This window comes from Etheostoma spectabile, chromosome 4 (assembly GCF_008692095.1).
Source record: "Etheostoma spectabile isolate EspeVRDwgs_2016 chromosome 4, UIUC_Espe_1.0, whole genome shotgun sequence".
Lineage (NCBI taxonomy): Eukaryota > Metazoa > Chordata > Actinopteri > Perciformes > Percidae > Etheostoma > Etheostoma spectabile.
The window spans coordinates 17,574,499-17,599,115 of record NC_045736.1 but is presented as its reverse complement, the minus strand read 5'-3'; the positions used below and the strand labels follow the sequence as shown (position 1 = coordinate 17,599,115).

Genomic DNA, 24,617 nt, shown 5'->3' with positions numbered 1-24,617 from the left:
TGGTGAAGAGCACTGTGGAGTCATCCTGTTAACCTGAGTCACCACTGCACATGACAACAAACATAGTTTTATGCTATATGTAATATCTCCAGATCAATACAATGTAATTTAGATACTTACTTTTTTTGAATATAAGAAGAGAAATGCACTGTTTTCTACGAGGTCTTCTATGTGATCGCAGGCCTTTTTAGAAATTCTCATCCAGCCTGGAACTACAGTGTCTTTGTAAATTAAATCCATAATGATGATTCCATAAATCACTTTACGTTATCTCCTATGTCTCTGCATTGTGTTAAGTTAGCATCGTTCCGTTTCTTAAGAAGGCTTACATCTGGGCAATTCCATGTGATCGTAGCCCTTCTATGAGCTTATTAATCTAGCCTGGAACTTCAGTGTCTTTTTGGCGACTTTTTACAATAATTCCAGTACAATAAATCCTCAACTGAACAATTATTTAGTCATCTTTTTGTATGAAAAGCTTGATTTACTGTTAAAGCGTAACTCTTGCCAAAATGCAACCTAGGGTCTTTTTGTGAATGTACCCGAGTCAAACCTTTGTTTAAAAGCATAATTAGGACGGAAGTGCCACTTATAAGATTTACTGCATTATTGTTTTCAGTCAAATGGCCTTTTGCATGGGAGAGCTTGGGCCACTTCTGAGATCACATAAAATAGCTAGCTAGTCAAATAGCTAGTCAATCTTTATTTCCTGAATTCAATGGGCTGGAAGTGTTGACCAATCAGAGACTGTCTTTCAGACTATTTTCTTCTTCTTTGGCATTTGATGGCAGCAGCAATTGCAATGGTGGAGATGCTGCCACTTTCCTATCTGTGTTATTTTGCTGCTGCATCTTCCAAACATCAAAAAATGAGCCAAAATATTAATATAACAACGTACATGTAATTAATAATGCATAGATTCTCATTTGTGCATTTGGATAGAATTGTAGGAGACGTATTGTATGTGACACAACCAGCTTTTTTAATAAGAAAGTATGGAGATTTCTAGTAAAAATACATAGATACAGTTTTATATTTGTGTTAGTTACAGTGTTTATGTTTGTTCCCTCTGATTGCCAAGACTTGGGTGGACAATTTCCAAAAGCCAAAAGTCTTGTTTATTATTGTTCTCTGTGTGTTTTTAGTACATTTCTGTCAGACTCAATTTCCATTCAGTTTTTTCTTTTGTCTATATAGTCATGTAAAAATTGACACATTAATGTGACATCGCTGCAGCATACATATCCTGATTGCCTGGTTGTTCTGAAAAAAACAACAACAACACGTCTATTGATTGTGCATAACTGGGTTTAGGTTAGACAAGCATTATACAAAAAAATTGCTTAGACTTAAGAGCATTAAGTGCCTTTACAATCAAGCTAGATGAGGTGAACAAGGTGAGGGATCAAGGATCATCATTTAGAGGAATTACTCTTTGTTAAGCCCAGATCTGGAGGATTTATGCTCAGGCTGTTGGCATCTAATCTCAGCTACCACACTTAAGCAGCAAGATGTTTAACATCCAGTAGCACAAGAGAAACAAGAACAAGAAACTACCTGACCACTAATTTAGCGTTGCATCCATGCAGCCATCTGTTTTTTTCCAAAATGCTTCATCCTATGTGGGCCCGAATGGGGAACCTGCTCTGTCACGCACTGGATTCATCATTCTCTCCATCCTTATGGCTATTTTCACCGGTCCGGCCATCGTACTCAACGCTACGGTGATCATTGTATCTCTCATGCACAGCAGCTGAGGCAGCCGCTCAACTTCGCTTTGGTGAACATGGCTGTGGCTGACCTGGGCACAGCCATGACTGGAGGGGTGCTGTCTGTGGTCAACAACGCCCAGGGGTACTTCTCCCTGGGAAGAACAGGATGTGTGATGGAGGGCTTTGCAGTGTCCTTGTTTGGTGAGTAAAAAGAGAAGCACGGTAAAGATTGCTTATATTGTTTCAGAATTATAGTGCAACATACAGCCTCTCTTATGTAAAACCACATTTTGGTTCAACAAACATTTAGTTCAACACACAAGGATGGCACTTTCATCCCTACGTTTACACCTTTTTAACAATATTTCTTCTCAATTTTAATAACAAGCAGGCCCTTCACTGCTTGTGTCACCCCTGACTTTGCTTTGGCTCACTTGTCCGCAGGCATTACGTCTCTGTGCACAGTTGCTCTGATTGCAGTGGAGAGGATGTTTGTTGTTTGTAAGCCATTGGGGTATATGACTTTCCAAAAAAAGCATGCTGTTGGAGGTATTGCCTTATCCTGGCTGTGGTCCCTCACTTGGAACTTGCCTCCCCTGTTTGGCTGGGGCAGGTATGAGCTGGAGGGCGTTGGGACGTCCTGTGCACCAGACTGGCACAACCGAGACCCTAACAATTTCTCCTACATCCTGGCTTACTTTGCGGTGTGCTTTGCAGTTCCCTTTGCCATTATCTTGTCATCCTATGGAATGCTGATGTGGACACTACACAAGGTGAGCATTTATACATTTGGCTGGCTAAGTACTGTGAATGTTTTTGTAGATTTTGTAGAGGTACATTATTAAAATATTTTCCATATTTCCACACTTAGAAGGTGATTTGAGGGGGGATGCCCCTCAAATGGGATCTCAAAAAATGTATGCCTCTTGTTGACCTGCCATATCTCCCCCCCAAACCCTTTTATCTATCTTGTGACCCTTTGGAAGGGGGCAGAACTCTAGGTTGGGAAGCACTGCACTGACCAGTGTTATGTTTCATTTAAACCTTTATTTATAATATTGTTATACATATTATTAATATATCAAACACATGGGCAATTTTTGCTGCAGGGTGTAATCATAGGGTGTATAGTAGTCTCGTATTACCAGACCTTCGTCCACAGCCTGCAGAGATTGTTTCAAGACAGTATAAGGTCATGGTGGAGGCTGGGGCTGGAGGCGTGGCCTTGACCAACTGCCAATTTGCTCGTTTGAAAGCCATGATGTCTCTCTCTATCATGGGTGGGCCAAATTCTCTGGGTGGGCAAAGCAGAGAAAGAGGAGGTCATCTTGCCCCTTATGACCTCATAAGGAGCAAGATTCCAGATTGGTCCATCTGAGCTTTCATTTTCTCAAAGGCAGAGCAGAATAACCAGGAATTGGTTTACACCTATCGCTATTTATAGCCACTAGGCAGGCTGGGGAACTGTTTTTAAAACCTCATAAAGTGACATTTTCATGTCATGGGACCTTTAAACAATATTCTGTGTTACAGGTATCAAAGATGGCCTGTCTAGAAGGTGGTGCAGTAGCTAAAGGAGAGCTGAAGGTGGCGGCCATGGTGGTTCTGATGGTCCTGACATTCCTGATCAGTTGGTTGCCTTATGCCAGCCTGGCCATGCTGGTGGTCTTCAAGCCCGATGTGGAGATTCACCCGCTGGTAGGCACAGTGCCTGTTTACTTGGCCAAGAGCAGCACTGTATACAATCCTATCATCTACATCTACCTCAACAAACAGGTAATGTAAGACCACAAACAAATACTAATTGAATTTAGCCAGATGTTATGGACAAAATGTAGGGAAAAAGCTTGCTGTGAAGCACCTCTCAAATACATTACGTCAGCACCATCTGGTGGTATTGATGGACAGTTTACCTTGTCTTTGGATATTGGGGGGGGGGGGGGGGGGGGTGAAGACATAACTATATTTTATGTAATAACTCTTTCTCTTTTATTGTAAATATTGTCATTTTAATGGGTGCATTTCATAAATTCCACGTATAAAAAAATCAAGATATCTTTTAAGAGCCTTTTTTAAAAAATTATTTTATTCCTAAAATCAAACAAAGAAGGAGGTTATGGATGTTAATGTTTCATAAAACATTATTATATTATAACAATTCACCTAAACAATTGTAATACTTTTCTTTCATTCCCCCTATTTAGCATTCTTAAACACTATATACACAGGTAATGAATGGTGTAAAACACACAATAATGTACTTGAAAGCAGATGTAAGGACAAGTAAGTGTTTACTATTATACTGTTTTTGTCAACAATTATAACATCTCTCATATTTTTATGTGATTAATGAACACTAAAACTCACAATTACGTTATAGTGTGTTTTGAACTATTTATTACATTTTTACATACTGCCAATAAATGCTAGGCGTTAAAGAAAAGTGTTACGGTTTTTGAAGTTATTGTTTTTTTGTCAATATATTTAACACTATTGTTGAATATTAGTTACATGTTATTACTTAGCATATATCATTTATATGATTTGGATTGATGTTTGTACTGTATGCAAAAAAAACTGCATCTTGCACTGCTGAATGTTGAATGTACATAAAATAATAGAAAGGATGCATCTTCTTGGATTAACGTTTTATGGCTCATTTTGTTTTCTATAGTTTCGTAGATACACAGTGCCCTTCCTACTGTGTGGAAAAGAGCCCTTAATGGACGATGATTCAGAGGGGTCATTGACTGTCGAGATTCCAGCCGGCAAAGTGTCTCCTGCCTGAAAGTACAAACACCTACAACTATCTATTAAAAATGTTTTTGGTTTAAATGTTTACAACACAGTGTACACGTCCTTTTTGTCAGTTGCAACACAGTGGAACCAAGACTACCATGTTGAATGGTTGTGTTTGGGTGTTTTGCTGAGCATTGGTTTATCTTGTTTTTTTTTTGTTAATTCAGTTTTTTTGCTTTGGTACCCAGAGCTCCTTGACTTGATTGAATGAGCTCAAAAACACCAGGGATACAACTCCAGCAAATTTCATTTAATACTTTGCTTTACTGTTTATTCCCTTCTAATGTGTTTATTGTACCAAATTAATTTGGCAATAAATGCTATTCAACTTCAGATTCTAAACTGTGATTAACTGTGATTTATAGATTTTTTTTTTTATCTCACATGTACAAACTTAGTTGTGATGAAAACAGTGTTTGTTCTCTAAAAAGGGCAGAATACCAATAAATGAAAACAGTTATTCAGCATAAGTTTATTCAATGATGATCAATAGAAAATAAAATATCCGTATCGATTCAATAAAGTCAAGGCCAAAATAAAATGAAAATACAAAAAATGTATTGATAAAAAACCTAGAAGGTTATAGTAAAGCATTTGCTACCAAGATAAATAATGTTTACTAAATAAAAACATTAAGGAGCAAATATCAAGACTTTAAAGAAGAGAACATTACCATGGGTCTTTCCATACTTTTGTACATATTTTACATTATCTTCTATTTTAATACAGCTTTCAGGACATTAATAGTTGTAATAGTAATTTTAATCTTAACAATATGAGGAAAATTAATAGAAACGTTCAAATCAATATGAGTTTCTCTGTAAACTGGTACTTTACCATTATATTTTTTTCCTACCTGCGAACAGAGAAGCAGTGCACCTTGAAAATATTTTTGAATTTTTGAATGAATATTCTTTCATTCCCAGCATTTTAAGGTGAGGTGTAAATGACAAATATAGATTCCACTAAACCATACACACAGTCACAAAAAGTACAAAATTGTCTCACCTTAATACACAAATCTGTTTAGAAAAAGGAGAAACAAAAGCACTATACACTTACTTGTGCAAAGACAAACAGCTATGTGCTAATATTTAAATACCATTGGTATAGACTAAACCAAATCATTATTTTCTTTTTTTCAGGAATCCCTGGCATGAGGTAAAAGTAAGTTCTTTTCAATCTTTAGTATAACACAACTTTTAAAAGTGTTTACAAAATAATGCATATCTTCAGTTCATCAGTACTGTAATTGCTACGAATAGTACAATGTGCCTGTTATGTGCATTGGTCCTTTTATATGACAGTTGTCAAAAAAAGGACTAGAACACTTTTTTTTTTTTTACACACAAACAATTCAAAGAGCCCTTTCAATGTGCACACAAAATGTAAAACCTACATTTTCATGACAGTATTCGGTTGAATTAGAGTACAGTACGCACTCACCTACAAATCAAACACTCATGAACGACACATTAACCCTAAATATCCTTGGTGCTAATTCAAACTCTCCATGGTAATGCCTGAAAAAGCCCACTTCAGTTTATTTAGTTCAGTATCCATTTTGTAATAGATCAGTAAATGATAATTGATAAAAACTAAGAGATATTCTGTTGTCATGTGTTCCAACTTGCGGGCTTCAGTTACTCATTTTATGCATCCAGCGTGAGTTTTCCCCTACTGTTCTCACATATGCTTAGGGAAAAAACACAAAGACCAGGTTCAATCCTACCTATTTCCTTCAAAGACTCCACTGTGGAACACTGTGGTAGGTAAGATGAGAATGATATGTTGTCACGTTGCCTAACGACGTCTAGGCAGGCTGAGAGAGAAAGGGATGGGGGTTAGTATTGCTTAGCCTCTCTCCAGCATCCTGACACCAGGACACCCTCTGTCCTTCCACCTGCAACACATGTTGAACTGTTTCGGACCTTTGGATGTGTGCGTGTGTCTCCTGCCACCACAGGCCGTGAGGCTTCACACACTACATGAAGGCTAAGATGTGATTGCCAAGATTCAGTACAAAGGTTTAATTGAGTTATTACACCATCAACAAAGAGTATGTCATGGAAAATCCCACCACAAGGTCTGAGAAATATTAATTTATCCCTGTTATTACCATCAGTCAATCAATACTATAATTTTTCGTTCTTTCAACAGTAAAAAGGCATTTCAGTAGGGGCTGACGAAACCTAGGTTTTACTCTAAAACCAACTAAAAAAGCAGCATTGTTAATGCACTATGCATTTTAAATTCCTGTGCATGCCCTGCACAAAATATGCAAACAGATGTGTTCATCACATCTGTATAAAATGTTAGCGCTGGATCCTAAAACTGCTCCTTTAAGGAGGGCTTAACCTTATGCAACTGGTGTTGGTTTAATGAAGTAACACGTGTACTCCTAAGCTAAGAAATAAAAGCCATTTGCATATCTTGTGCAGTAGTGTTGTCATAAGCAGAACTTCTCAAAATGCTGTTTTCATAGGCAAACTAAATGGTGCATATTAGCAAAAAAGAAACAAAAGGCAAATCAGAATATTGTACCTAATAAAATAATGCAGGTCTGCTTTTATAGCATACCAGGTGTCACGAGGGTCCATATTGCTGATCTTTTAAATGATACATAATTACAAAATATAGAATATCTCTTTACAAAGTTTCTTTTGTTATATAATACATTTTACAGCATATCAACTATGAAATATTAATCAGGATATTCTAAAATTTTAAAATAACCTGCCTGCTAGTGCATTTATCACAAATGCGTATGTCACTTCAAAAGTACATATCTCAAGTTGAACGATGCTATAAGTAGGACAGTTGGTTCCTGCATAATCTGGTACAACTATTCTGGTGCACTTCACTTTTTTGACTCAGCTGTAGCGATCATTAAACGGTCTGCTCTAACAACAAAGGGATCAAGTCATACTAACAAATACGGGAGGAGATATGCCTTTCTATGCTTGCATTGAAAACTTGCATGATATGCCAAACCTTAATAAAGTGACCGAGGTAATGACATCGTACATCTGATTGTCATCACCCTTAGAGACCCACCCTGGAGAGTATCTCACACTTTTGCCAATTGGTCCATCTTTTAATGGCATCAATGTCCTCATCTCTGACTGGCTGCATGCTGAACCTGTACGTCACCTCCAGCTAAAGGCCTTTGACAGGAGGTTTGCAGTCAGTCCCTCTGTGCTCAGCAGGGATGGTATCTGGCTCTGTTTCGTGACCTCCTTAGCCGGCAGGTGGCTGAACAATTAAATGAACGGGACTAATGTGTCTCTTGTCTATATGCCTATTTATCTTCTATGTAAAAGGCACTTCTTTTGGTCGGAGCCAACAGATGCATTTCTATTTAAAATTCTTACTGATTGTAGTCTGACAAGGTTCTAAGTTGCAGATTTCTTCAGCCACTGCTATAAAGTAGTGATGCAGATCATCTCATCTGCCAGGTCTTCCTCATAAGGAGCTCTCGGCTCTGTCTCAGGCTCCTCGTCGCTGTAGCTGGCTGCAGTGTCCTGCAGTTCATAGTCCCTTGAAGTCAGAAGGGGGAACACGTTGACACCATTGATGCTTGGGGCCATCCCTCCGTTCAGCAGGTGGCTGGCAGCACTCTCCATCTCATCTATTGTCATCTCACACGCATCTGCTATTTCATGCTTTGTGGCAGCAACAAACTTGGGATCCTTGGCATATCTCCCAAGCCCTTCTGATATCAACACCTGCTTGACAGAATGAGAGGAAACAATATGTTACTGTAGATTTTTTAGATTCTGTAGATCTTGTTTTTCTCATCTTGTTATTTTGTTTTGACAATCAAATGATTTGGTCAAGCACACCTCTCCTCTCCTTATTTAGCATCAAACTCACCGCTTCCACAAGGCTGGTGGCGCTGCCTCTCTTCTGGTGATACTGGTTGTGATACTCAGGTGGCACCTGCAGGTGGACAGGTGAGTACATCCTCTGGGAGAACTCTGGGTCATCCGTGTACCAGGAGCTCTTGCGCAGAGACACGTGGCTGCTAGCAGCACTCTCCCTGTGTGGGCGGTCCACACGGATGAGAGGGGTGTAGTATGGTGATTGGTCTTTACTGGCCGGAGTGGCAGGGGGAGTGGCCCAGGAGCGGGTGGAGCGGGTTGGGGAGAGGCGGTGGGCTCTGCTGGAGTCCAGGCCTGCTACAGCCATAACCTGATGGTTCAGGAGAGACCCAAGATACAAACTTTATACACTTTGTAGCACAGTGTAAGCTGTTCAACTACTGCTATTACAGGTGGATGTGTGCACAATGTACCTTGCTTCAACAAATATACAGGGACTGAAGAAAATAATGCATTCCAAACATGTCCAAAACGTGACGCAGCGTGCAAAACAGTGTAAGTGAGCAAACAGTGCCGTGAGACATGTGCCTATGTTACCTGGTGCTGCATAAGGTGTAGTGGTAGAGCAGTACGCTGATGTGGAAGCTCGTCCTGGCTACCTTGTCTGCGCAGACACTCAAAGTTGAAGGATGGCCTCCTGTTACCTGAACGAGTCAGGAGTGGACCAGTGAGTGACCTCATGCAAGAAGCTTTGACAGAATGCAAACACTCAAGGAATATGAAACTGGGTGAGTGGGTAAGTCACTGCCGAATTCACATTTTATTGATTATTATCATTTATATGTGCATTGATCTCATAATATTTAATTCTACTCTTGACATATTATATTTAATTTAAATCTAGTGATACTATTACATTTTATTTGTCTTAACTCGTGATGCTGTGTTCATATAGGAGAAGACACACATGTCAGGTCAAGATTTACACTCTAGCAATGACTGACATTATGTGGCATGATATTTTTGTGTTTTATCTAAAATGCTTAGGCTGCAATGTAGAAGTTGAACTTACATGCTGCAGGTGATAAGATACCTTGAGGTGTGGCAGGAAGCAACCTTCTCTTTGGTGACCTTCGTGAGTCACGGTAGAGAGGCTGCTCGTCATCGTCATAGTAACTGTCGGGATGATGGTAACCTTTGGGAGTCTCATACTCTGTGTCACTGTTTGGATACCTGTCAACATATATAATAATGAGCATGTTGGATTGCAATGGTTCTGCACACACTATCCCAAAGCCCTTTGTATTTGGATTAAGTTTTTGTTTTTTATGCATCTTTCTTTCCTACTATGAGCAGGGTACAACTGTACAATGACTTTGAGTATTTTTGAAAAGTAATACCTGTCCCCTGACAGCATACTGTCGTCTTCATAAAACTCCTCCCCACTGTAATACTCCCCAGAGAAGCGGTCTTCATCAAACTCCTCCTCTCTGCGGATGGTGGGGTGGTGTCCATCGACTCCGTGGGACCTGATGAGAAGTCAGGGCACAGGGGTCAGAGTGTGAATGCATGCTGCAGCTGTAGAGGGAAGTAACTGGTAAATGGCCATGCACTGCCATGCATACAGGGGGCAGCAATGCAACTGTTTACTCTTATAATTAGTAACCACAGCCAAACCAAGACAACAGGCAGACATTTTGAGCTAAAGAGCATCACTCTGTCATCTAATCATCCCATCCACTTTGAGGTTCTTGTTAGATTAATTAAAACACAGATCTTGTCTGGAGTGAATCTAGGGACACTTTTGGCAATATGAGCATAAAGCAGACCTAGCGGTGACTGGTATCATTCGCATACACCACCTTGTTTTCGAGCATCTGGGTCCTTTTTCAAAGCAAGCTTTAATGTTACATTTATACATGCATAAAGCAGGGCTGCTCTCAGCAATATGCTGGCCACTAACATTTACGTTATTTCTACTTTAAGGCATTGACACAACTGTGTCATAACAAAGGCAGATGACAACCAGTCAGTGACGGGCCAGCATATAGCACATAATACTGACTTAGCAAGGATGCAATTATTCCCCGATCCAAAACCAAGTCAAAATGAAACAAACAAACATGAAAAAAAACTTCTTCTTTTGCTGTTGATATATACTGCTGGAGCCAAACCTAGAAAAGCAACATACCTAACATAGGTCTCATAGTAGCGCCTTCTGTCCAAGAAAGCAGAGGGAGGGATGGTTGAGAGAAAGCATTTTGGTTAGGAAGGAGAAAGGGGGAGAAAACAAAGAGAAACGGGCAAAAAAAGAATGACATATATATCATACAGTATATGAAACATATACAGCATTCTCATATATATGTATGAGGAGGAGAGGGCGTGATGGCAAATGTCGACAATTTCATTTTCTATTCTTAAGATAAGAAGCAAACTCCAAATCATTTCTCTTTTGTAAAGTGGCAGTAATGAAATTGTCCCCCAAACTTATTGGGTACTAAAGAAAAACAGGCCCAATACTGAAGCGGCTGACTAAGCAGAGCATGGGAAATCAGGAGATAAGTGCACTATTGATCATTTATGAAATTAACTGTCAGTATGAGAGTAGCCTTGTGATTCATTATGGAGTGAAGGGTTTACAGTACAATAAAGGTTGGTGAAGAGGGATAAGAAGCTAGGTCCTGCCTGTGAGAAAGAATTCTTGCAACAGATAATGTCCTTTTTGATGCAATGAGCACAATGCATAGAAACTACTGTTTTTTTCCTTTTTAATTTGCGCAATCAGATAGCTGCATGAAAATGACTAAGAAAACGTCTCAGGGTCTTAAGTGAACAGTGGTACATGATGAATTTCAAAACTTCTGCAATAGTTTTTTTAATCTGTCAACTGAATTTCCACACACCACCAAACAAAATCTGGGTACACAGATATTTCAGCTGACTCGACATCCATTGTTTGAACTATTTCTGCCTTCAGATCAAATGCTGATGATCAGTGTGTGCATACCTTTGACCCTGGGGTGTCCGAGGCTTGTCGTAGTCGTAGTAGGAGCTGCGAAGACCTGGGTAGCCATTGGGAGGTGCATGTTCATAGTAACGATGGTGTCCTCCGTTGGGCAGACTGGACACGTTGGCATTGTTGAGGTTGATGTTGGTTGATTTGGGCGACTTTCCGTAGGAGTTGTGGTGGCGGTGGTGATGGTGGTTGTGGTGGTGATGGTGGTTGGGGTGGGACATTGCGTTGGCTCGAGACAGGCGTCCCACCGGCTGCTCCATGTGGGCGTAGTGAGGTGGAGGCTGCACCTGCAGAGGTCGCTGTGTGGCGTTGGTCTGGTGGCCGTTGGATCGTCGATGACCACCGTTCATGAGGTGGTTGCCAAAGAGTCCACCATTACGCTGTGAAAGAATGCTCAAAGTAAAACCACCAGAGCTTGTACTTTTTACAAAGCAGCAAAACAAATGTGCTATTGATGTTAAGTCTCAGGGCTGATTTTCTTTTCAGAAATTGTATGAGCAAAAAAAAGTTCAGAAGCTGGTTTCATGGCACATGATGTGAGCAAAAATGAATGCACTGTTTGTAGATTGTTGGAATTGAAATGGAGAAAAACAAAGAAATCCAAAATTTCTTAAAAACTACATATAGTAGCAATATAAACTAGAGACTATACATCTACTACATAGTTAGTTGACTATTTATCTTATAACATTTTCTTTTATAAGTAGCTTTTAATATGTACATTACCTTAGCAAATACCTATAAGTAACTTTACAAGCACAATATTTAACGTTTGCCAAAAACATTCCTCCTGTCATGTAAAATAAATCAGTTACCCTATAAATTTCCTCGTCTTCCTCTGGAATAAAGTCTACTAGCTCGTCATCTTGCAGATCACATGATATCGCTCGGCGAATTTCGGGCCCAATATCATGCAGCGTGCGAAGGCCAGCCTGTAACCATGACAATAAGAGGGCTAAACGCTACAGCGGGGACCTTCATCTTACAACTCACAGAAGGAAATCTGACATCATTCAGTCACAACCACCACACATACTGGGCATACACACACTTGTGCTGCAACACCTGACGTTTACAGTACTGACAGACTGTGAGAGATGAGAATACACAGACAGACAAATGTGCTCTCCTGAATGCAACCTGCCATAAGGATTACTCTGCTGAAATGTCTTGTGTAGCATCCAGCTGTGCTCAGTCTCACAAATGCTGCAGTGAGTTAATAATTACTTTCCCCCCCTTCCCTTTACTTTGTAGGAGTAATAAGCCAAATTGGCACAATATACACAAACATGTGAATAAACATAAGTAAATTAAAAGTTGGTCATGTTTACTGTCTTACAATGATATATGGGTGAATATTATAGCCATATATCATACATTATAAGGTAACAGAAATGGCAACAAGCTTTGCATGTGAATTTCATGAGTCGATGAGTGAATTGTGAGAAAACACATGAAATGATGGTAGGAAATGATGATACAAGCTTAACATCAACATCTATGATATTTAAAGACACAGTGACACGGATAACAAATTCACACATTGAAAACATAAAACAAACACAGTAACAGATTCATACTGTACACCAAGATCATGAATGTCCTGCTGGATCATAAACCATAACATTAGCACACTTAATGATATTTGAATGAAATGCACAACAACGCATTTTACAGACAACAGAATTGCAATGCTCATAAATCCACGTTTTCACCCAATTTCAAACAATCTCTCTCCTCTCTCCCATAAATAATACACAAACACTGTGAGACTCACCTGTAATGCGATAGCTGTGTTGTTCTGCGCTGGGTGAGCACCCACCAAGGCCTTCCTCTTTACGTTTCTTGAATTTCCTAAAGTAGTCCTGTATCAGGAAGGTGGCATAGAACTTCCCCACGGTTACCTCATCATCTGAGTGAACAGACCACACAAATGCTTCCTTTGTCAGCAGGTCACTTCATACAGTACCCTGGGAGAGAGAAGGAGATACTCTTCTCCTCTCATGTCCATTCCCCTAAAAATTGAGGGTCCATCACTTCAGGACTGCAGACAAGTGACCTTCCACCCCCAATCAACCAAAATGGATTTTTATCCCAATTATATACATCCATCATGATGGTGTATATACTGTACCTCAATCTGCACAAGATATTTTTTGCTGTGTTTAAAAAAAACAGAAAATCAAATATGTGCTAAAAAAACCCTCATTTGTGTATGTGTATTTCTACATATGAACAGCTTTAGATGATACATAAAAAAGAGATCTTATACATTATATGTATGTTTGATTTTAAATCGGATAGATTGAATTGTATCAATATGACCCATTGAAGTTGTGAGTATTATCTAATGTAACTTCTCTGTTCCTACTGATGCAGGGGACAGAATGAGAAAAATCAATGTGAGATAGACTACAAATAAACATACAGTATGAATATAAAATACTGCTACTTTTAAATTAGCTTTCAATTAGCTAAGGTTTTAAAATATTTAGATATTTATCTTAAACAACTTTCATTAATTTCTTGTTAAGACACTTTTTAAATGTATTTTATCTTTTATTGGGAGGCAGTAAGGTGTAAGAACCATTCTTTTTTACATGTTAGAAAATTGCCATTTAAATTACTAATTTAGCACATGCAAGCAAGCAGAGCTACAATACAGTGTGCACCATACATGTCAGTATGTTTGCATTAATTCACGTGTTTGTGCTCATGTATGCCTTTTTGTTGCACGGTGTGTCAGTGACTGTTAAAACTGTGTATGTGCATGTTGCATTCATTTTTGTCCCATTGAATTGGATTTATTTGAAGAGTGTGTGAGAATCATTCTGAAGCAGGGGTCTGAATCACTTTAAACAAGCACGCTGGGGACAGAAATCGGAGAGAGAGGCAACACTAGTTCCATGCCACCACCCTAAAACAGAACTGCTTCAGAATATTCTGAAGTGCCTCAGAGTTTTAGATACAGAGATATAAAAGTGTGAGAAGAATAAGCTGTGGAAGCTCAAGCAATAAGAAAAGGACAGCAATTACGACATCTGATTGAGTAAGAGAAACTGAGAGAGGAGATAGAGAGACAGATAAATAACAAAAGAGAGTGAGACATTAGAAAGGAAGACATGCATTTGCACAGAGGTCTACAAGGCCATGCAAGCCCAAAGCCCAGCAGACAGTCAGTGGCCTCTATTAGAATCCAGGGCAGGAGGAAAAAGTGTGGATCAAACACACATATATAAGAAACACACTGATGAGGGGGTAACCAGGAGAACATGAGCAGAGCAGAAACAGCACAATACAGCATAACTTGTGTGTGAGTGAGTTTCTATTTGAGGACATAGTAATGTAAGAGCAGTTTGGAGCTTCCTATAATTTTATGCAAACATATGGGGTGTGTGTATATGTACAGTATGTGTGTGTCACAGTGTGTGTGTGAGCTGCTTTAGCTGGGATTGTGTGTCAAACTATAACAGGACAAGGAGGTGTGTGTGTTTCATTGACAAGCAGAGGCAGATTCCACTAACCACCAGCAGGAGGCACCACTTGATCCAGCAGCTTCATGCTGGTTCTCTTCCAGATTTTCTTAATGACAGCTCGCAGCTCTTCATTGGCCTGCTCTAGATTACCTGCACCACAGGGAAACAATCGTCCCTGAGAAACAGTACTCCAGCTCACAGCCATTTCAAATCCACGCAAGCCCGTTATTATAGGAAACAGAGAACGTTCAGTGAATGTATCAGAGTATTATTGTATGAACAGTGTAATGGGATTACAATTTGTCTTATACCTTCTGTTTTGATCTTCAGGGCAGTGCGCACCAGTGCAAACAAAGTGGCGTTAAACATGACTGTGCCGTCACTGTTCAGAGGCATGTTCATGGCTACCAGCCTCTAAAAGAAGAGAGCACATGGAGACCTTTAACAATGTAGAAAAAGCCAGCTAAAGGATCAGTATTTCTGTGTGTAATTTGTAAATGAGATGATAAAATCAGGGAGGAGATGAGACCTTGCAAGCCACTCTGTGAGGGCATAGTTTGCCAAAGCCGAGAGGAGGCTGGATTCGACGAAGAAGTGTCACAACATCCAGATGTTTAATTCTGCCCCTGAATCAGAACAAAACAGATGTAAGTAAGACATTGACTGACAGAAACATAAATGTGAAACACTTTCTGATAAAGCACATACTTAGCCTCCGGGTCATACTCTGACCAAATTCTCTGAATTCATCGAGGTGGTGTGGACCAAGAATGGACCAATCACGTGTGAGATAGTCAAAGTTGTCCATGATGACGGCCACAAACAAATTTATAATCTGGAGGGGCACAAGCAAATTGCCATACATACATTTGTTTGAATATTTGCATTTTGTTTTTTAACTATACTGTACAGCAATCAAGGTTAAATAAATATAAACTCCAAAATAAAAGTGTAAATACTGGTTAACATATGGTTTAGAAAGGGCTGTGAATGTCACATGCTATTTTCATGAGTCTTACAAGCTAGATAAATTAAACTAAATTAAAATCCTAGATACACATTCTGACTATGTCGTGCTTTATTGGAAAGGAGCTATGATGATGCTGTCTTGGTTGTTGAGAACAGATGCACAGATTATTATGAAGTTACGGCCAATTTCATATTACAACTTTGTAAATATTTGTACGTACCAAAAAGGCGCAGAGCATGTAAAAGGTGATGAAGTAAATTATTGCAAATCCACTGCCACATGTCATCTCCTCCCCAGGGTTGTAATCAGACTCTGGGTCACACAGTTTCCCTGGCATACAGGCCAACATGATCTCCTGCCATGCCTCTCCAGTGGCACATCTGGTGGAACACACAGACAAAACAGACACAAATGAATCATTCAATTAAGTAACCCAGAAAAACTAAAAACACAGTTCCTCATTTTACTGATGACCCCCTGAACCCAGAATCCTACACACCTGAAGAGAAGGAGCACAGCCTGAGGGAAGGTCTGAAAGTTGTTGTTTCTGTTGATGTGCGTGCCGTCCACCATGGCAACCTTTCCAAACACCTGATGCAGAAATATTGTGCACATGGATTTAACTACAACCTTCCCAACTAGGGAAACACAGAGGAAAAATATGGTCTGTCAGATTTAGTTACCAACCTGCATGCCAATGACAGCGTAGATGAAGAACAGCATGGCTATCAGAAGAGCAACATATGGCAGAGCCTTCAGGCAAGAGAGGGAAAAAAGTAGAGAAAAAGATTAATTTGAGTGACTTTAAAATTTCCCTCAATCATCGATCAAATAATTGTACTACGCCACACCTGGAAGGATTTGATGAAAGTCCAGAGCAGAGTGCGAATGCCCTCCCCTCTGCTAAGCAGCTTGACCAGCCGCATGACTCGAAACAGACGAAAGAAGGTGATGGAGATGCGAGCGCTGTCCTCCGTGTTCTGTGGAGAAACAGTCCGGTGTCAGAGAGGAAAGGAGAGCAACAGTGCATGTAGCGGACACAGAGCACCTGGCAGTGCTTTACGGGATGATGTGGTCTGAACTCAGACCCCAGAGCCAGATACATATGGGCTGAGAAAGCAGCACTGCATCTTATGGGCAAAATCACATGTTTAGAGCAAATCTAGTTTTGCCTTTGAGAATGGATTAGTTTTCTGGTGTGGTGGCAACATCTTTTGCATGTTCATAGTGCAGCTATTCTTTTCAGCATATACAAAGCTGCAGATTTTAGAAAATGTCTGGTCAAAACATAATTAAAGTCTCTAAAGCAGCGTAGCTGCAGCTGATATGTTTCTGTTAGTCTGGGTCCAAAGCACTGTAAGGAGGACTGTGACTTTATAGACCTACAGGGTAAGAAGCAAGGAGGCAAGCATGCTGGAGAAAAAGCATGGCACCCTCAGTCCAGAGTCACTGCATGCGGAGTCACAGTGGGGCCAACCCGAACGGGTCAGCCAGGAGGTTCACAGGTCAGAGCTGGGTGACCTGATCACCAGGGGTCATCCATGGGTCACTACCCTACGCAAGAATGGTGGCAGAGACCATTTTGTATTGTCAACAGCACAAACGTGAGGAGCGGCACAAACCACTCCCATCTAAAAGAACACACAGCGTCACGTTTGAGTGACACACTCTCCTTAGAAATAACTTCAAACATTTAGGAAAAAGACAAACTAAAAAAAAAAGCAAATTAAAAAACCAAACAAATGAATGAAATACAGAGAATGGGAACATACCATGAAGAAATAAATGAAATAGGAATAAGCAATAGATCATAGGAGGTGTAACTGAAAAATACCAAACAAAGAAATGCAGATCTAAACATGTCATGGCCCTAAAGGGGAGGGGTTGGGGGGTTGGGGACGAAGCATCTTACCCCCTGCTCATCCACCTGAGGAGTCTCCGTTGGCTTTAAAATCAAAGACCTGTATTAATGACTTGTAGAGAACCCGCAGCTCTCACACACAATGGACCAAAACACAACATTACATTGGAAACGTCTTTATCACACAATGCCAGCACACGTCACTCAAGACGCAGACAGAACAAAGTCACTATACTCTTCTCATTGACGGGACAAAACTGTCTTATTGTTTCACTATGACAAAGACAGACATTCATGTATTCATGTATCATGTCTTTGTAAACGTAATATAATGACAGACATAACATAAATCCTAACACTTTAAAGGACTGCCACAGGTTTACAGCTTAACATTCCTATGCTTGCATGTCAGACTGACGAACAACATGAAATTACTTATCTTAGTAACATGTAAGACTGGCACACAACTTTATCACTCCCCCGGTGTAATGGTCATTACTGATGAGATTGAATGGATTTTATGGTTAAAATGTCTTTGCTTAGCTTCAGAACATGTTAATGAAAGGTAACTTATTGAAGTAACAATGGTTATGAATTTGTGTCATGATAAAAGTACTGTCTGCTATTCTTACAGAGCCTCAACTCATTGCTGATTATTAGTGTTTCCTGTATATCGGATTCAGGCACGTCAACATATTACTTAACTGGACAAAAATCATACATTGTGTGCATCATTAATGGAACCCACTAAAAGGACTGGAGTACATGTAAGACAGCTGCAATCTCTCTGGGTTGTAATTTTTCTTTTGTAAACCAAGTATTTTTCAGTGGCCGAGATGAAAACGCTTGCTGACCAAAAAGAGATTGAGCATAATAAAATAATTTGATTGCCCACACAAATCCACACCCATACACAGATATTGTTTGTGATTCTAGTCTTAACAACAAATTACAAGATATCAGCAGTATAACATTTTGTACACCGTAAATGTCCAGGTGCAAAATAAAATCAATCGTGGTGGCGGTTAGATTGAACCCGTATATTGATAATGTGATTTGTTTGTGTGCAAAAGACTAGGATTAATTTGACACTAAACAAGTCACATCAGAAGGCTTAGTACTGGAAATAAAAGATACTTCAGACAGAAATGGCTTCATTCAAATACCTCAGTACGATACTTCACAAACCGTAAATATGAGGTGAATGAGCAGAAACAATAAAAAAATGTAGAATTAGCTTGAGGAGGTTCTTTAGGTAATCCTGGCCACAGCCTTGATGGAGCATGCGTTCAGCATTGCCACGTTGCTGCGGAAGCACTGCACGCAAATGCAAGACATTTGGATGATAAGGAGCCTTTGCAATGCAGCAACTCATGCAAGTCAATAGTGCCCTGCAACAAAACCGCCATAGCAGGGCGCTCTCACAGTCCGGTGCCAAAAGAGGTGAATGAACAACAGAAAAGGAGAGAGGAAGACAGAGAGGGCGAAGGAGAAAGCCAAAGATAGACACCAATACTGGCATAGGAAATAAAACCAGACGAATTGAGTCATATTGGAATAGACGAAGAGTAAAGGCGGAGAGTTGTGAAGAGTAGAGAAAGTAGTTACTGTTCATGCACCTGACTGGAGTCTACACACCTGCGCTACACATGAGCTCCATTCTGAGCTTTAAGAGCTCACTACAGGAAGACAGAACAAAACACAGAGACAATCACTCACAGAGACACAAACACAAGATCATCAAAGAACCTCAAACTCAGCTGTATTAAACCACCATCAGTGTAAATGTACAAAAATTCGGACTAATCCAATGTCTTCTGACCTGCTGAGGAATTTTTTCTTCACAGATTCTTAGTATGGTAATAAGGATGCTGATCATTTTTTTCTGTGACTGAAGCTTAGGACTGTGACTGAAGCTTATTCTAACTTTAAGGAAAGTAATAGATGACATTTCTTAAAAATCTCATTACAATTTTCCTGCTTTAAAAGTGGATTGAGCTTCACAAAGTCTATATTAAAACTGTCCTTAATTGTGTGGAGGATGGATACTTCCAAGCTCTGAGCTCCAGGGCCATTCTGTCTGGAGGTAAAGATTAAGGGCATGAGTATGGCAAGAGAGAAAGGACAAACTTCACAAGGCTCTTTGGAAAAAAACTGACCGGAGGGGAATGGGGCTGCTGGCCGAGCGCCATCTGTGAGAGGCGGGACATGGAAAGGATGTTAGGGAGTGAGGTAAATGGCTGATGCTTCCCAGCATGCATTTGGAAAGGTCAGGGTAGTCAGGTTAGAAACTAAACAATCACAAAGCTCATTACAGAGATGGCAAGCAAGTAGCAAAAATCAAATCAAGATGCAAACCCATTGTAGATCAGCTACAAATGTTGAGTTTAATATCTGATCTAGTTGGTTTGCTGTATGACCCAAACAGCAACAACAACATGCAATGCAAACAAAATAAATGTGAATGATGGATGCAAGGTGCCTCACAAGAACAACTTTAAAAGTCCTTGTGAAATCAACATTATGTCCCCAACATTAACAACACACATATGATCATACATACAGCACACCTTAAAGAACTGTATAAACATGTATGTAAAACACACATGCATAACAATAATAACCTGCACACACCACCACCACTGTATGTTTTAAATAAAGTTAGTGCTTGTTTTTACACTCATGCAGACACACATTTAGGAACACAAACTGAGAAAACACAGAAAAAATGAACCATAACTCCAGAAAAACAGCACTGCAGCTCAGATGTGAGAGCACTCAGGATGGGGAAGGAGTGGTGCAGCAGTGAGTGGCTACACTGCCCCTTTAACAAGCACCATCATCACCATAACTATTCCTTTTTTGTTTGTATCTTGGACTACAAATCTTTACCATTTATATAACAGTTAATCTCAAAGCACAACAAAGTGGATCACAGACATTTAGACTTTGTTTTAAGGATTTTGGGAAGAGCCATAAAGAGAAGAGAATTTTTGTAGTTGGTTAATATAGAGAAGTAGTCATCCACTATTCTATGGAGCCTTGACATTAATTGTCAAAGCGACTGACTTTGATGAGTACTGAAATAGGCTGTCAAATAAAATTAAATCGATTCTACTCTAAATTACTAACATTGAATGTTAAAAACATTCCATCACCAATCTTGTTTTTAATCCACTGTTAAGGGGTCACGCAGATAAAGTTGTTGTAAACATTAGGTCACATACACACACACACACAACATTTTTGTTCATATCCATACTTGCCTCTACAAGTTTCTATGGAAACAAAACGAACAAGAGTAAGAATTAGACAACCACATCATAAATCACTCTGCTCTGAACCAAATACAGGCCTCAGTTCACAAAGAAATGTGATAGACTCCTGTTTTTGACCCGTGTTTTCCATGCTGTGTCCAAGGGGTTTATAATCAACACGTTCATCACACATTTTGTTATGATTCCTGCAACAAAGAGTTCTGCAACACACTGACAATAGAGCATTTAGCATAGGCAAAATTCCAACGAGACAGACTTTCAATAACTCATTGTACTGTAGATGTAGCACTAATAACAGGTCATAAATGAAGGTCAAACTGAAGCTTTACAGAATAAGCCAATGGCACCTTGACAACTATTAAACCTTTCAACATATAACAATGCAATGGTTTAGCATGATATATATGGGAGCTCTTAATTTAGCAGATAATATTCTAAAGTGGAGGCTACAACTATACACGCTAATGAAGAAAAGCCCACTCATTGATTGATCTGCTCTCAACTCTTGTCAAGAGGGCGATGTTTCATTTTCAGGGTCTTCAAGACAAAAACGTTGGGATCCACTGCACTAGAGGTTGAGATTAATTCTGGCAATTGCCATGTGGCTTTCCTATAAGGCTTCAGTTCAACTGGGAAGGCAGACGAGAGTAGTACTTACATTAACTTCAGTGATAGCAATATCGACGACGCTACCAACAACAATTAAGGCATCAAATGTGTTCCAAGCATCAGCGAAATAGTGCTGTTAATGCATGGCGTTACATGTAAGGGTAAAGATGGGAAAGAAAGAGAAAGACCAGAAGAGAAGGAAAGGGTAACAGAACCGGACATGATCAGAAGAGTGAATTTGATGAAATGGCAGGGTCAGGGGAGGACAAAAAGAGAGAAAAAATAAGATAAAGTATTAAGATTGATCAGATAAAAAGCCAGAAATCAGAGTCCTGCCATGTAAACCTGCAGTGTGGGCCGAGGTTGCCCGAACAGAGAGATGACAGAGAGCGGCGGGGCACGCTGTAGCTGAGCTTTACTTACATCAATCTCACTGAGAACAATGTCTACTATGCTGCCCATCACAACCAGGGCGTCGAACACATTCCAGGCATCCCCAAAATAGCCCTGAGTGAGGTGGAGCGAGTGGTGGGCAAGTTGGATGTGAGATCAGCACAAACAAAAAGTCTTTACTCTATACTGATATGTATATACACTTATTCTGGTAATATAAAACACACAGGAACCCTTGTTGGCTTCTTTAGCTGAGTGGCGAATGATTATAGTGTCTTGATTTCTACAGCTTATGGTTGAGCAGCAGAGTACTAAATCAGATACTAATACTACATGCAGAAACACTGCTGCCAAGAACTTGACAACCAGTTTGTGCGATTTTATTGAAAAAGAAAGTCAGCACTGCACCCCACACTGTGTCTCTTACTAGCATCCTGTCCTTTTTTGCAACACAGAGCTGTTGGCCAGACAGGGAACATGTTTGGGAAATGAAAAAAACCCAGTCACTGCTTGTACACTGCTCCATTCTTTAAACATTTAAGCAAAAGTTCAACATTTTAGGAAATACGCTTATTTTTTCTCTTGCCAAAAGTTTGATGATAGTGGTTGTCAATGAAGATGTTTGCGGGCCAACTCACCCTGGGTTTGAAAGCGATGAGTTTGAGAACCATTTCCACAGTAAACACAGCAGTGAAGACCATATTAAGAATGTCCATTACATAGTTGAAGAGCGCTGACTGTCCGTAGTGCTGCAGAAAAGAGATGTAGAGACGGTTGAAGAAAATTGAAGAAAAGGGAACTGCTATTATTTTGACATGCACTTAATTTATTTTAGACAAAACAAAGACTCTGGTCGGAAAGATACTAAACAAAAAAAAAGACTGTACGATAAGAATGCAAAATAGTACATATAAAAGCCACTAAGTGTGTTTTATTTATGTGATTACAGATCCTTCAAATTATTTTAAAGGTTAAGTTTTATGTTGGAAGAACATGAAAAAAAATGAAATGAAATGAAATAATTTGTGTGAAAATTAATCATATATACTTTGCTGTATCTACTTGCTTGCATTGATGTCTACCCCAGTGTCTTTGTTAATAATACCACAAGAGGGGGCCAAAATCAAACATTTTAAATTGTACACAGTACATGGAAGAAAAACTGCACTGCTAAAGAAAGTGTTGCAGTTAGGCAGGCAGAAAGAAAGCTAGCAGTTAAGATACTGATGACAAAATAACATTTATGTAGCCTATCTGTCCTGATGAAAATATTTTTTGGAACATCATTGCACTAAGACCAGTGTTTAATATCTTATAATGTCAATTTGACAGCAGATTAACACAGTTTTATATTGACTATATCACCCAAAATAACCACACATTCAGAAATGGCCACCAACAACAAACCTTTTCTTAACCTCTGCTTTCAAACTAAATAAACATTAACAATCAAGTAACAGATTTAAAAAAAGGTTTTTGTCACAGAACTGGTTGGTTTCAGCGGTGTAAATCTAGTGCAACGTCTTACCTGTACAGCCAGGCAGAGCGTGTTGAGCATAATGAGCACAAACATGATGTACTCAAAGCCAGTGGAGTTCACCACATACCAGAACTTGTACTGGTACGGGTTCTTAGGGATGTACCTCCTCAGCGGACGTGCCTTAAGAGCGTACTCCACACACTGACGCTGCGCAGAGATATACAAAGTTGGTTTTAATGCTCAGTCACTGACACACGTAATACATGGATTTCAGTCCACTATTTATATGATGTTAAGAATGTAATGGTGATAATTAATCAAATCTGCCAACTGGGATATTTGTAAGCTAAAATAACTAGTGCTATGAAAATCATACCTCAGCTTTTTCTTTACACATTACCACAAATTCAAGAGACTATTAGCTTTTTGTGGAATGAAAAATCAGGATATTTTAAATTCTCCTTAACTTTTCTTTAGCTTTTGACCAAACACAAACAAACACGCTGCTTCCACACAACCACATTGCGTGAACCTGCTGACTCTGACCTGGTTCTTGTCGAGTTCACAGTTTTTGTACTCTTTCTCTCCTTGTTCCTGAAATGTGACGATCACAAAACCTACAAAGATGTTCATCATGAAGAAAGCAATGATGATGATGTAGATGATGAAGAAGATGGAAATCTCCACGCGGTAGTTGTAAATGGGACCGAGGTTTTCCCTGTTGGAGTCGATTGCCTTGTACAGTAAACTGAGAAGAGAAGAGAACAGAGAGAACAGGTGATCCAGTTTCTTTAAATACACATCGTTGATAATACTAAGTCAAAGCTTTAACAATGAGATTAAAAAGTTAGAATCTTACGAAGGCCAGCCTTCAAAAGTGGACACGGTGAACAGAGCCATCATAGCCATGAGGACGTTATCAAAGTTGAAGTCGCTGTTGTGCCACAGTCGTTTGTGGATAGTTGGCTGGTTCACATCTCCTTCCTTATACAGGATGTAGGTGCCCCTAGGAGAAAATGGCATGTTGCGTGGAAGTTTAGTACAGAAACTAGGATGATAATTACAGGTAATTAACTGTGAAGAAAAGTAAAACTAACTTGCACTCATCTGAGCTGGACTTGGCTTCATCCGTGCAGCGATAGAATTTTCCCTGTGGAGTAAAATTATGCATATTTTTTAAACTATTATATATATGT

The 24,617-nt window shown here is 39.6% G+C and overlaps 2 protein-coding genes across 2 annotated transcripts in view; one reads left to right on the top strand and one right to left on the bottom strand.

Annotated features, from left to right (window-relative positions):
* The first annotated feature begins 1,361 nt into the window (after positions 1 to 1,361).
* On the top strand, positions 1,362 to 4,848 carry LOC116687620 (parapinopsin-like). The gene is given in 5 exon segments (XM_032513127.1): positions 1,362 to 1,743; positions 1,746 to 1,913; positions 2,157 to 2,485; positions 3,246 to 3,488; positions 4,387 to 4,848. Coding segments are annotated over 5 exon segments (1,014 nt in total). The 5' UTR covers positions 1,362 to 1,583; the 3' UTR covers positions 4,501 to 4,848.
* Positions 4,849 to 5,362: 514 nt separating this feature from the next.
* LOC116687621 (voltage-dependent L-type calcium channel subunit alpha-1D-like) overlaps positions 5,363 to 24,617 on the bottom strand; it is a 62,554-nt gene continuing 43,299 nt past the window's right edge. Inside the window, 25 exon segments of the mRNA XM_032513128.1 lie at positions 5,363 to 8,239; positions 8,388 to 8,705; positions 8,933 to 9,039; positions 9,429 to 9,568; positions 9,736 to 9,864; positions 10,527 to 10,553; positions 11,346 to 11,734; positions 12,170 to 12,286; positions 13,132 to 13,179; positions 13,181 to 13,266; positions 14,879 to 14,980; positions 15,142 to 15,244; positions 15,360 to 15,456; positions 15,539 to 15,572; positions 15,575 to 15,665; positions 16,021 to 16,180; positions 16,300 to 16,391; positions 16,488 to 16,553; positions 16,652 to 16,780; positions 21,972 to 22,055; positions 22,580 to 22,690; positions 23,470 to 23,628; positions 23,968 to 24,169; positions 24,281 to 24,427; positions 24,519 to 24,571. Coding sequence (XP_032369019.1) covers positions 7,934 to 8,239; positions 8,388 to 8,705; positions 8,933 to 9,039; positions 9,429 to 9,568; positions 9,736 to 9,864; positions 10,527 to 10,553; positions 11,346 to 11,734; positions 12,170 to 12,286; positions 13,132 to 13,179; positions 13,181 to 13,266; positions 14,879 to 14,980; positions 15,142 to 15,244; positions 15,360 to 15,456; positions 15,539 to 15,572; positions 15,575 to 15,665; positions 16,021 to 16,180; positions 16,300 to 16,391; positions 16,488 to 16,553; positions 16,652 to 16,780; positions 21,972 to 22,055; positions 22,580 to 22,690; positions 23,470 to 23,628; positions 23,968 to 24,169; positions 24,281 to 24,427; positions 24,519 to 24,571 — 3,297 coding nt within the window. The 3' untranslated portion in view covers positions 5,363 to 7,933.